This window comes from Lytechinus variegatus, chromosome 10 (assembly GCF_018143015.1).
Source record: "Lytechinus variegatus isolate NC3 chromosome 10, Lvar_3.0, whole genome shotgun sequence".
NCBI classification, from domain to species: domain Eukaryota; kingdom Metazoa; phylum Echinodermata; class Echinoidea; order Temnopleuroida; family Toxopneustidae; genus Lytechinus; species Lytechinus variegatus.
Genome location: NC_054749.1, coordinates 2,444,239 through 2,457,910, shown reverse-complemented (window position 1 = coordinate 2,457,910; position 13,672 = coordinate 2,444,239). Strand labels below are relative to the sequence as shown.

Sequence of the window (13,672 nt, the reverse complement as noted above, 5' to 3'; positions counted from 1 at the left end):
GGCATACCTACACACTGTGATAATGAATTATAGTCCTTATCGTAGATTTAATGTATCAACCCAGGTTACTGTTCTATCGTACACTGCTCGGTTTCAGCAACAACTCTTTCAGGGCTCTTGTTTTCATGGTTCAAATATGCCCAAATAACCTTTTTTTCACCTAGGAAAATACAAATATACAAATTTTAATGTGTCTGTCTAAACTAGACAAAAAATTATATTAGACAAAAACTTGAATAAAACAATATCATAAAATATTCATGCCAGTATATTCTGACTTGTCTTGTAAATTTACTCATATTTATCACCAATAATAAAGTCTCCCTATTGCTTCTCTTTCTCATGGTCTTCCACTTGACAACTCTCTCCTTTAAGAAACAAGACTGATAATAGGTTCTTATCATTTCTCATCAGATAATATTCCCATCATTATTTTTGAGGTAGTAACTTCAAACTTTTATTGTCGAAATTGCCACATAAAATCCTCAGGTAATTCCTTCAGTAAAGATATGAGGCTTTTATTCTCTTAATAGAGAAACTCAATGTCTGCTTAAAAAAATCTACCACATTTACCATGACAACACAATGGGATCCTCTCGCACAAAGCTCCTATATTCATGAAATATTCACTAGTTTTCGTGGCACCCCAGCAGTCACTTTCACGCTACAACTAGCATGAAATCCACATTCTCTGATCACCATGGTGACGCATCATCTGCTTCAATACTCCACGATTCTCCTATCTATCTTGGATGGTGAAGTCTTCTTTTAAAATGAAGATTTGTTTCATGCACGTTACCTTAATGGATCTTGTCACATGCTAAAGTATGCATCACTGCATTTCTACCTTGAATAATTCTTGTCATCATTCTTATTTTCTTCATCTTGCAAAAAACAGGAGGAAGTTGTATAAATTTGTCCCCACTGCATGTTCTGTGTAAGCTTAGATGGAAATTCAACTATAAAGAGTGTGGATAATGAAAATAAGATTTTCTTGGTTATTGGTATGCAATTGTGAAAGCGCTAACTGTAAATGTGACGTACATGGAAAAAGAAAAGAGAGCAAAACTTTCAGGGTTGAATAATTCCATTCTTGAAAATGCACATTCCGATGAAAAGACATATAATAAACCAAGAAACTCTTGTATGCAGCATTTAGTCTAGATTGAATGAGGGTTATTTTGACACACAAATAAGTTATATTTTCACAAATTTTAATTCAATGTATAAATTCATATTTTAAATAGACTGAATGAATAAAAACATTAAGATGATAATAGAAAATATACATTCAAATTCAAATTTATTTATTTCACTTCCATCAAACAAAAACAAATTGTATACCATATATAGACATAAATATTTGTATCATTAATATAAAATTCTAATAGCACTTCCTTCATTGACAGCATACCCCTCTTAACAAGCAATCAATTTTGACAAGATAAAAGCCCTCAACTGGAAAAAATATATATTTTGAAAACCCAGCATAAAAAAAAAATTTCACAGAATAAACGCCCAAGACACCATGATGCCAGGAGTTTGCTACTACAATTGCAACCAATTAAAAATATTTAATTACCTTTCAACAAACTGTTTGCCGAATGTCATCCCTTTCAGTTCCTTTGATAATGAAAATTGCCTTTTTTTATTACTAAATGGATTGTTGATAATATTGAAGTAAAGCTTTTGAGAAAATTAATAAAAGGAGCTATCATGTCCAGCTGATGAGAAGCACGTTGGCATGATATTATTACTCTTTTGGGCCACTGTTTGTGCAGCTAGGATATATGCTATGCAAATATTTGGTAAACTGCCCAGTCTCTATCCATTTTACTTCATTTTCGATTCTACTCACCATTTTTTACTTCATACAAGTATTTCATGGTGGCTGCCCTCCTTCTCTGTCCACAGAAGAAGAAATTGTTTTATTTCACTTTCCTTGTCCCTCAACTTCAAATTCATTTCTTCCATTTTTCAATACATTTTTGCATTTCATCATTATCTTAAAGAGAAATGCCAGTAGTCGCAGTAAACACTGATTTCATGAGAAAGTCTGTAAAACCAGGCTTAATTATCAGTATATCATCGAGGATCTAGATCTGGTACAGTTACATAAACTAAACTTTGTGAAATCTTGAAATCTACGCTGAAAAATGTTCACACTGAAGATCGCCAACACAGATAAGCGCACATTGGACAGTGTATTATTGCTTTGAATGTCGGCCCGACGCTTGACCCGAATCCTGTGCTTATTTGCTGATTTCTCAGCGATTACAAAATTTCTTCCAGAATCCTTTGGCACATATGTTTTATTTATACAAACAGACACTTTGGTGGTCATTTCATTGGATTCTATATGAACTCATTTTGATATCGTTACCACAACTGGTATTTACCTTTAACTTGCTGTCTTCTTTATCCACGGAAGAAGAAATTGTTTTATTTCTTATTCTTTGTTCCTCAAACTTCAATTTCATTTCTTCTATTTTTCAATACATTTTTGCATGTCATCATTATCTTAAATATCGTGCAAGTAAAATTGTTTGCAAGATGTATTAACCTATTGCCTACGCTGATACAAGGAACTCTCTGTAACAGTCAACATGTTTTAATCTTGAAACAAATTCCATCTAAATATTTCTTAAATAGATAAAATAACAGAATGTCTGTGGTAACTCAAGCATTACCATCCCTGTATACTTCTTCAATTTTTAATATTACTTTTTGAAAATGTAGGCCTATATCACATTGATTAGTTGGGTTGAATAACAAAAAAAATTACGAGTAAATTTCAAATGTCAAAATTTCAGACAAGATTATATTTCACTTATCCTCTTTGTAATGAATGTAGCTAATACTCGATCTAACTAACATCCCAGTCCCAGTCTATGACAGTTATATTTTCAGTGTAAATTGCACCCATGATCTTTGTCAAGGATGAAGCCAAGAATACTTGGCCTGACTGGCAACCCAGCCCTGGCTCAGGAGACTCGAGTCCTCTAACTCCTCATGGAGATCAGGTCAAGAGATGCATGGAGGATGGGTTCTAGATGGAAACGGTATATCTGCTTGAGATCTTAGCTACCAGGTGATGTGAAACAGATCACATAGAAATCTTCATTTGAGTGCTTAGAGTACTATCGGGCAAGGAGGCATATCCATGGTTTTACCAACACAGACCCAAGAGAAAACTTCTTGAAAGAGTTTAGCCACAATGCTAAATGATGTTTCATGTTCTTTCTCAAGTTCAGCCATTTCCATACTTCTGAGAATTTTGGATGATATTTTCTTGAAATACTGCAATTCAGACACAGATACATGTATCATTTTATTCATTTCACGAAATTTCCACACTTTGAAATAATGAAAGAAAAATCTTCTTTAAATTGTTTAGCCACTGTCCACAATGCTAACAATTCCATTTTGTGTTTTTCAATAAATACAATTTCATACTTCCGAACAAAAACATGCATCTGTTTCGGATAGTTTATCTATAATGTTAATGATGCCAATTGATTCTTTTCAAAATACATATTTCCATACTTCATTATATGAATGAGACATCTTTAGATATATTACTTCATATTTCAAGAAATATATTTTATAATGAAGGATATATTTATTTTTCAAATAGTTTGGTCACATTGCTTATGATTCCATTATTCTGGGGGGTGTTCAAAAATCCAATTTTTGTAAATTGCTCATCTTCATAGAGGAAAATATTGCTGAAGATAAATTTACTTTCCATCCCTGCAATATATAGGCCTACTGCACATGCACATCATGCAAAAAAAATTACAGTTAAAAATGTAAATGGACATATATGGGGGATGATAAATGTGCTGTAGAGAAACTTGAAAATGAGATGATCTTGATTAATCTGATTGTTGATTTGTACAAGAAGATACTCTATTTCAAAAAGTGCATAACCACAGAAGTACATGATTAATCCAAGAACCGGAAAAGATTTTTTATTACCAGTCACTCCATTGAGTGGAGGAGAGGATTTGTAAGCTATAGGCCAATAAAATTCTAATCGCTGTTTTAGAGGTCACCAGTACACTTTATAGTTTAAGAAGTCGACCCCAATCCAGGTTCTTTAATTGTGCGCTGAGGTCATTTGTCACATAGGTGTGATCCCAAGACAGGTAGATTTCAATAGGCCCTTCATATTAAACTCAATCACTCTTGCTCGAAAAAGATGCTTTTTATCGTCAAATTATGTCATTAAACCATTCTCCTCCTTTAACTGACCTCAAAGCATTAGAAATCTGCCATATCTAATCCCATTAATTACACCGTCTTTTGATACTTCAGTTGTTATTGGTCTACTTTCTGAATACGGAATCCTTAGAGAGTGTCTCCGCCTTCTACATCCGTCGCTTTAATGTCTTAAGTTGATCTGCTGGTCTCTGTTATATTTGAAGATTTTTATCTTTAGTAAAAAGTCACTTAATTATACAATCTTTACTTTTAAGTCATATGATTAATCTTAGTCAAATCTTTTTTCTCTTTCTCTCTCTCTCACAATTTCTCCTTTCCCACCCCCATCTCTGACCCATTTTCTTTCTTCCTCTTTTTATATTTAATAACCCTCTATTTTCCCCTTTTTCATCTCAATAATCCCTTTCTAAATTTCAATCATGACCAATTAAATGAAGTACATCCTTCGTTTCTGGTGGCACCCCAAACCATAACCAAAGCATTAGTCTAAATGGTGGACCATGGAATATTATGAGCAAACCAAGACTCACCTATTATTATTATGTCCTCCTCTTGGGTATATCCTAAATGAATTATCTGTAACATATACATCCATCTGACAACTATCTGATGTTGTCTGTTAATTACAGATTGCTCCAGCAAAGAATGAATTTATTCAAAATCAAATTGAAAGCACTGTATGATTTTGAATGGCTTCACAATAGTAGAAATATTTCCTTTCATTCGCTGCATCATCATACTGCAGACTAAAAGCAATTAGCTAAATATGGCAAAAACCTATTACTTCATGACCTTAGAAAATGGGAGGAGATTTTTAGATAAAACCAGCTCCACACAAACATAGGTGGAAATCTTCACAAATACAAATACCAGCCTTGTTTTGGAAGCCACGATGACGTGCTATTCCTTTCACATTCTGGTGCCAAACTCCCCATACAAGTAAGAAAATTGCTTTATTAGAATGAATTACTCGTGACTGTATTGACCGCATTTCAGATAGCCTGCTATGCCTCGTTTGTTCTGCGTTCCGCTTTTAGAATAGTGCAATAGTCCGAAATTGACCAAAGTTGCACTTCTGAGAATGACTTCTGAATCAAGAAAAGAGCTTTATCATTTAGATTTAAGTTTTCATGAAGTCCTACAAGATGAAAGCTTCACATAGAAAGTCAATCTCTTGGAGAAGTTAATGTTACAATACAGACAAAAATGTTCTGTCAATGTAGGAATATTATAGTTCTAGATAGACTTTGTGGAAACATGTAGGCAACATAGGTTGCATTGCCTATATTGCCACAACTTGAGTTGTGGATCTCACTCATTCATTGGTAAACAAATAATGGACTTGAAGTTTCAGTAGCCAACTTGGTTTCAAGTCATTGTGTTCAACAATGGCAAAGGTAACGCCCCAACAAGAACTCAAGAGTCTGTTTTCTTTGAGGATAAGCTACTCATAAATCAATCTCCTACCACAGCTAGTCCTTCAAAACCTTCAGGAGAGAGAGAGAGATCTAAAATCAATCTTCCCAATTATGACACAGTTAAAACCACTTTGGCATTTCATAATTTGTTTTGAGACTGCCTGTATCCATTCAAACCCAAGCTCTCACAAAGAGCTTGCTTCATTCATCAAGTGTATGACTTCCACTGACTCTGCAAAAAAGGAAACTCTTTGTGTCGGGGATCACTGAATTATGATAAATTGGGTATGAGACTATTTGGGGTTGAATTCAGATTATTAGAGTTAATTCACCAAGGAGTAATAACAAAGACATATTTTGATCACTAGATCTTAACCTTGACCTTAAGTTGTGAAAAGTGCTCCAGAAGTTCCCATTTTCACTGTCATAAGCCATATAAATTGCATCAATACTCATTTCAACATGAAAGCAAGTGGCTGCCCCATCAGCAATAAATGACAGGATTAACAAAGAACTTATCAAACAGTTTTGCAATGTAATAATGTAGCTAGAGTTTCACCTAATTTGACTCAATATTTTGAGGATACACTTGAATTTGAATCTAAAATAATAATAAGCAACATTTTTTATCTAGCGCTTAATGCAAATGTTTGTAAGTGCTGCATACTATTACCCTGGCTTTAGCACGGCTACCCTGATCGGGCGCATTGAGCATTAAGGATTCCTTCCTACCTGGTGCCCATTTACTACACCTGGATCAAGAGTGGCAAATGTAGATAAACACCTTGCCAAAGGACACTAGTGCTACAGTGGGATTTGAACCCTGGACCTTGTGGTTCAAAGTCCGAAGACCACTGAGCCACAACACCTCTACACCTCTAAAATTATATCCTACATTCATGCAAATCCTTCCAGACTAGTTCAATTTTGTTCAATCTTGAGAAAGGTGAAGTCTCTATTTCTCATAGCAGAGTGCTACATAACTTTTTAGAAGCACTTGTCCTGTCGAGCAAGTACATTTTTGAAAAGTTGAAAATACTTGCCCTAAAATCTATTTCACTATTTCACGAAAAAAATCCTTGAAAAAAAAGTTTTACCTCTCCAAAAGAAAGTTTTGCAGTTTTATAAATCATTGACCCTTTTCTCTCTTTTTGCATTTCTTTTTTTACATCACACCTATGTAATTTTTGTCCTCCTCACTCCCCTATGTATATTTTGCCCCCCCCCCCCTCTTTCTCTCACTAACCTCCCCAACCCCAAAAATACTTTGTATTCTTTCATGTCTATCATCCATTTCAGTTCTGGAATTCTATTCGCAACACAACTCCACCTGTACAAACCCAAAACAATATTGACTCGCTCACTTCACTTACTCCCCAAAAGAAAACAGATTACGGTCCACTCCATGACTTGGTACTAACTTGTAACATTTACCTAAGACACCTGCAACGTTTGAACGCTCCGCTAGCACCAAATAGCCGCTGCGTGTCTAATCCCTATTCGCCAGGATGTCACACCCAAACACCAAGGCATAAAATCTGAGGAAGGACTGCTGGCCCAATAACATCGTGATTTTTGTCACAGAATCAATTTCCCCCACTTAAACATGCCGGAATGTTCAAACATTAAGTCAATTTGAACATTGTTCGGGAACGCTGTAACCTTGTCCAGGTAACCTTTTAATTTAATGCTCAAATTGAATTCTAATGTAGCATGCCATCACCATGGAAACAAGACAAGTCCTTAGTATAAAGTTTCCAAACTAAAATGCATTTCCCCAGCATGAAGTGATTATTTTTGGCAATATGCTTTCCAAAAAGTAGTTTGGAAAATCAGGTAAATGTTTTTAGTTGCCAATTCAATATCCTATTTCACGCTTGAGCGGCAGTCAAAAGTGTAAACGGTAATCTAATCAATGATAGATTGAAAAGAAACTTTTTTACAAAATAGAGAATGAAATGATTGCTTGGTTAAGAAGCCGAGGTGGTGATACAAAACTTGATGCAAAAATTCATAAGATGCAATGAATTGAGCTATGAATGTTATAAGGTAGGAATATGAGGATAACCTGCTCCAGCATATCAAAGGAATCTATTAAACCAATTTTCATATTTTTAAATAGTATTCTAGGCTACAAACTTGAATAAAAATATGTACATGAATGATGTATCTATTCAGAAATTCCATGCTATCATTACTCAGTCAACTGCAAACTGAACTCAATTATTGAGTAAAAGAAATCAATAAGCTTGAAATAATGACACGTGACATGTTATATCATATCTATCCTGATTTATTAATATACTGTTAGAGTCAAGAGTTTACATGCCAATCATCATAACTTTCGACAGTCCTATATCCGGTATGTATGATTTTAAAATAAGGTACATAGGTCTTATATTATACTGAATTAGTCTAGCTAGCGATCCCTGCAAAAAGATGGGGAGCATTCATCAACATTTTCATCCAACAAGTTGTCAAGTCTCACAACTTTCCTTGAGAATGGTTGGCTGAGAGTCACTGTTACCATGGTAACTTTCAGATATAACGTCTGACAGGTCCTTTTATGAAATGCTCCCCAGGTGAATAATGCATACCATACTTATTCTTTACTTTTCTTACATAAATTAGTTTTATTGTAACCTTTGAAAATAATTATGCACAATTATTGACAGCATCTAGATTGAGCCAATTCTGGAAGATCAGGATCTGACAATATTTCAAGGTAGCATTAGATTTCATTTGATAGAAATGTTCTAATTTCATAAGAGTATTAACCTAAAGACTAATCCTGTCTTTCAATGTCAATACCAATTCCCTGTTACATCTTGTCTCATGTTTTTATTTATTTCATTGTCCGTTCTTCTCTGAATTTCTAGATTAAAATCTTTCAATGTCACTGCTAAGAATGCAAAGATCTTGGTGAAAAATTCTCAATTCGCCCAGTCCATTTAAATAAATCCCCGACCTAATTATTTATACCTTGAAGGCTTTTTATCGGCAATAGACAGCACAATTCACATAGTCATGCTCTCATGATGCTGGTGATTTATATTTTAAAATGAAATATATATCTTTGATAAATATTCAAATATCTTAATAAGTTCCTTTAAATGACAACCCAGATACTCAGTTATGCGTGAGATGAAGTAGTCTGTAAGCACAGACTGAAATTTGACACTTCAATAAATTATACAATGTCTAGATTAAAGACTAGGCTTCAAACTCTGTGCCATAGAGAAGTAGCAACAGTACATGTGTGAATATAGTCTCAATACTTCAGACCCTACAATATGCCCAATGCAAAAAACCCAAAGGGTCTGTGCCTTTAGACTAAGTAAGGACTCTTTTTTTCCCTTCTTCTTATATCTTCATCATTTTTTTTTAACTGAAGACAATATTTTCAAGGAAGCATGTCATTTTTTATTCCTCCACAGAGCAACATAATTTGATAATCATTGGAGCACGAGCATTTAGCAGAAATTTTCCTCCCTGAAAACAGGATATTCAAGGATGTCTGTGACTTCTTAGCAACATAACCTGATTATTGCTGGAGAACATGGAGATTTGGGCATGAGTATGAACTTTGATAAATACATGATCACTAGGTGGTTTCAGACCGCCTCGAAGTTCGCCAGTTCCAGGTATTCTCTGATCAGGAAATTTACCCCGATCAGAAAATACCAGGTATTTTGGTAATGTGAAAGCAAACTACGCGTAATTTCCCCGAAAGAAAATACCCGCTAAATAGTGGGTACTTGGCGAAATTACGAGAACTTTCGTGGGGATTTTTCCAAGGTAGCAGGTATTTTGGCGATGTGAAAGCAATTTACGGGAACTTTTAGCCCAGCGTGTCGTTGGGCGCGGCGGCGTGGGTGGCTGCTGGGCTAGTGATTTTGAATCTCGCGCCTTGCCTGCTTATCAGACCATAATGCGCATGCTCGTAACTTCGGGAACTTATCCCGGAGGATGTGTTTCGGGGCGGTGTGAATGCAGGAATAATTAACGGGTATTTTTTAGCCTTAGAAAGTTCTCGTAATTTAACGGGGATTCTTGTGATCGAGGCGGTTTGAAACCACCTACTGTCACGAAAGAGAGAATTTTCTGATATCTCTTCGCTGAAAAGAAAATTCTCAAGGCTGTATACCCTCTCTGTATGGCAACATATACCGTGTTTACACATTGACTCGGCTCGCGTGTCGAACCCCCGAGCCGTGTCACTGTGTAAACACGGTAATAACTTCATTATAACACGATAGGGAACATTCAGACAAAACCCACCAATGGAGGGGGAAAATACCAAAGAATTTTTTATTCATAAGAACTTTGATGGAAATTAATGAAAATGACAATTTCTTTCATGGCCAATAATATGTAATGCCTACTTAGACATGGTAAACAAGAAGGTGGAGAGGTAGAGAGTTGCACGAGCATCTGCACACTACATTTCAAAGACCACGATTGATCCAGTTAATTATAACTCTATGAAATAATTTTTTCTACAGGAAATTTGCACAATGTCCTTTGTAAAGAGAAGCACAGGGAATTTTCAAGAAAACATTGAATGCATGAATATACCCATGGCTAGAAAATATTTTGAACAAACATGCATATTAGATGTCGATATTGCTGGCAGTCCATAGTTGCGATTGATCGGATCAATCACAGCTCTTTGTTAGACGGGACCCTAATCTACTGTGGATAGAGAACAACCAAACGTTAAATTTTGATTTAATCCTTGTGTATTTGAATCTAAAATTTGTGAGATTTTAATTTAGTTTAAATTTAAAACTAATCCTGAGGAATAAGAATAATTTGTTTGTTCAGCTTGTCACTCCAGGCATTATGGATTTATTCTAAATCCTAGAAAAGTGTGAGAGTAATTCAGATCTATAAAGGTAAACAAATTAAGCCTCAATTCTTTAATGCCTGTAACACTGTACCCAAAAAGTCAACCACTACCTTCTCCCAAAGTATCACAGATTTAATTAATGATTTTTTCATCTTTTGATGAGATTTTGTGGTTTTCTATCATGTTGATGGAAAAGAGAAAAGGAACAGAAATCGATGAAAGGTATTGTTCATGTTGAAATCAGTTGTGCTTAGCAATGCATGAATTCTTAAAAAATCAGACCATAAGCATGATAGGCACTTCAGTAAGCGAAGTTTTGAAAATAGCCTTTTTTAATCACCAGATAATAATTGGACACCCTATAAACCCATCTTTTAATCCATCAAGATCCACACTCACATTTTTTTCAAACAAAATGGTGAAAAGAATAAACAAATCAAATGAAAGGGATTGTTCATGTTCAACTGAATATCAGCCATGCTTAGCAATGCATGAATTCTTGAAAAATCAGACCATAATCATAGCTTTGTAAATATATTTTTTTAATCATCAGATGTCAACTACACACAAAATGCATACAGATTTTTCTGTGGATTCATATCCTGGCAAGTAGAGACAGCTAATCATACTTTGACACCTCATGATGTACACTACCAATATTTTGATCAATCTCCAATCCTACCATCACCGCATGATTTCTTGTAACAAACAGAACGAAAGACAGTTTCTAATAGCAGGATCTAATTCGTCGCCTTGCTGGTAGGAGGGTGGTAGGTTGTGTTTACACTATCATTTTCAATTCCTGTGTGGCTGACATAAGGGTGATGGCTCAAGTGCACGCTGTGTAAAATATGCAGTGCGTGCGATATTTTAAGTCGAAAAGTGAAGTTGAAAAGTTCCGATAGTTGGCTTTTTTTTCTACTTCTTTTGGGGTATACTGCCCAACACCCCACAGTAGGAGCCAACCGGGCAGGAAGTGCGCAGGTGTTGATGGCGCGAAGAGAGAGAAGATGCCTTCTAATTAAGTCTTTGCTTTGCTTTAGGTAGATTTGAAGCATGTTTCGCTTGAAAGTTTTGGTGCCCCTTGATTTCAATGGTTGGGGGACTGAGGGAGTTCCAGTCAGGGATGGTTCTTGGGATGAGCGAATACTTGTAACAGTTTTTGCTGGTGGAGATGGGAATGAAGCTTCTGGAAGATTTCCGAAGGGACCTTTGGTCCAGCTCAGGACTTTTCGTACTGAAATGGCTAGGCGACCCGCAGGATGCATCGGTTCCCAGTCAAGCCTCTGCTTCATGACCGAGACACTGTTATACCTAGAAGAGTCCCCAGTTACAAATCAAGCTGCTCTGTTTTGTATAGCTTCAATTTGATTTGTTATTGTTTGCGTCTTTACATACCTTGGTTGTTGATGGCATGTCTTGGGTGTGATCCAGGTCTTTGATGAAATCCAAGGGCCTGTCTTAAACTGATCATCTCTGCACTCAGGACCCTCAACTGCTCCTTCAGAACCTGAACCTCATTCACAGAATCTGACAAGAAAAGGAGGACCATATTAAAAATTCATCGATGTAAAAGAAAATTTAATTTCCGACTTTCTGATCTGTCTTGGACTACGTAAACTTGTGATGTCCTTGGATTGGCAATCAAAACATTCCTGTAAGTCAGGGCCCATATTCATGAAAGATTTGGTCTAGTATTCACCTAATTGTGTACATTTGGCCTTTGCAATTAGGTAATCACTAGACTTATTCAATTTTTATGAAAATGGGCCTAGATTTTTTTTAACAAATATCAAATCATTAACTTAATTAAGTCATATGATTGCATGTCTCACTGGAGGAAAATGGTTGAAATGTTGAAAATATTAGTCATATTTATAGCTTGAATTGCAGTTATCACTTTGCAAATTTGATTTGAAGTCCTGAAAGTTTGAATCTGATGACCTTAATAAGACCTCCTCCTGGCTTTCATGTTTCAATATATCAATTTTCAACATTTCCTTTTCACCCGATTTAGTAGGCCTAAATGATAGAAAACGGAGAAAATAACCCTTTCAAATTCATGGTCTCCTGCTTATCACATTATAGCACACTCTCCTCTCTCCAATATAATAATTTCATGATCCCTTCCATAATTCAAGGTTCATTCTCATTCACACATCACACAAATCTATGAGCAAATTTATTGATTTTCATCTCCATGGCCTTCAAATTATATCCATAAACTTCACGAGTCAGGCACGATCTCTCCTATGATGCAAGAAGGGATATGTTGGATATATTGGTTTCAAACTAACAATTCCCTGACAATGTTCTTTCATAGACTGTGCTATACATAAACTTGCGATTCCAGGGAGGGGTACATCCCCTACCCAAGCAGTTTCCATGATACTGGGGGTTGCTATACCGTGTAAAGTTACCCTATTTATTGTGAAAATGAGAAGCGTGTACAGTATACGAAGGTTAACTCAGAAATGTCTGTTTCATGCTCAATGTATTTACCACTAGACCTTGGCATGAATGAGTATGTATCTCTTTCCATTGTTCATCAAAAATTAGCTCTTCAGTTTGAAACCCCTTGCTGGAAATGCTGTTTGAATAACACATAGATAGAAAGCAGGGGGGGGAATTACACCGGAGGCTGGGGGTGATTTAGCCCCCCCCCCCAAATGCCCAAGAGCGCTGGAAATCACCATTCATTGCAATGTTAAAGCTCATCCACTTGTGCGATATAAAGGTGTGATGGGGGTAAAGGAGGGGGTAAAGTATTACCCCTATTGACCCCATTTCAAGGAGTTGGGGGGGGTCGTGATCTGTGTCATCTTGACCTGGGCACAGGTGAGAGAAACCAAAGCCCTTCTAAGCCATGCTACTTGACACTAGAAGTCAATCAACATGACGATGTGTGAACGGCCAAGTCCTTTGCTCCCCAGGAACTCGATCAGTGCAGCTGAAAAATCACCTGCTTTCCCCCTGGTTGTGTTACCCCGACTTTCATGTGTCTCTCTATGTCCGAATGAGAATAATGAATGGATGTTTGGAGTGAGTACTTAAGTACTTAAACATTGGAGCCAACCCCTTAACACCTTTGAGAGAGGAAGTATAGGGAGGGAAGAGGATGTTGGAAGGGAGATGGGGATCGCATCATAAAGAGGTATGCGGTCGGTCCTTTCCA

The 13,672-nt window shown here is 36.2% G+C and overlaps 1 protein-coding gene across 1 annotated transcript in view; it reads right to left on the bottom strand.

Annotated features, from left to right (window-relative positions):
- The window catches only part of LOC121422567 (unconventional myosin-X-like), a 121,085-nt gene that overhangs the window by 50,555 nt on the left and 56,858 nt on the right, over positions 1-13,672 (bottom strand). Inside the window, exon 2 of the mRNA XM_041617713.1 lies at positions 11,896-12,027. Coding sequence (XP_041473647.1) covers positions 11,896-12,027 — 132 coding nt within the window. The remainder of the gene's footprint in view (positions 1-11,895; positions 12,028-13,672) is intronic.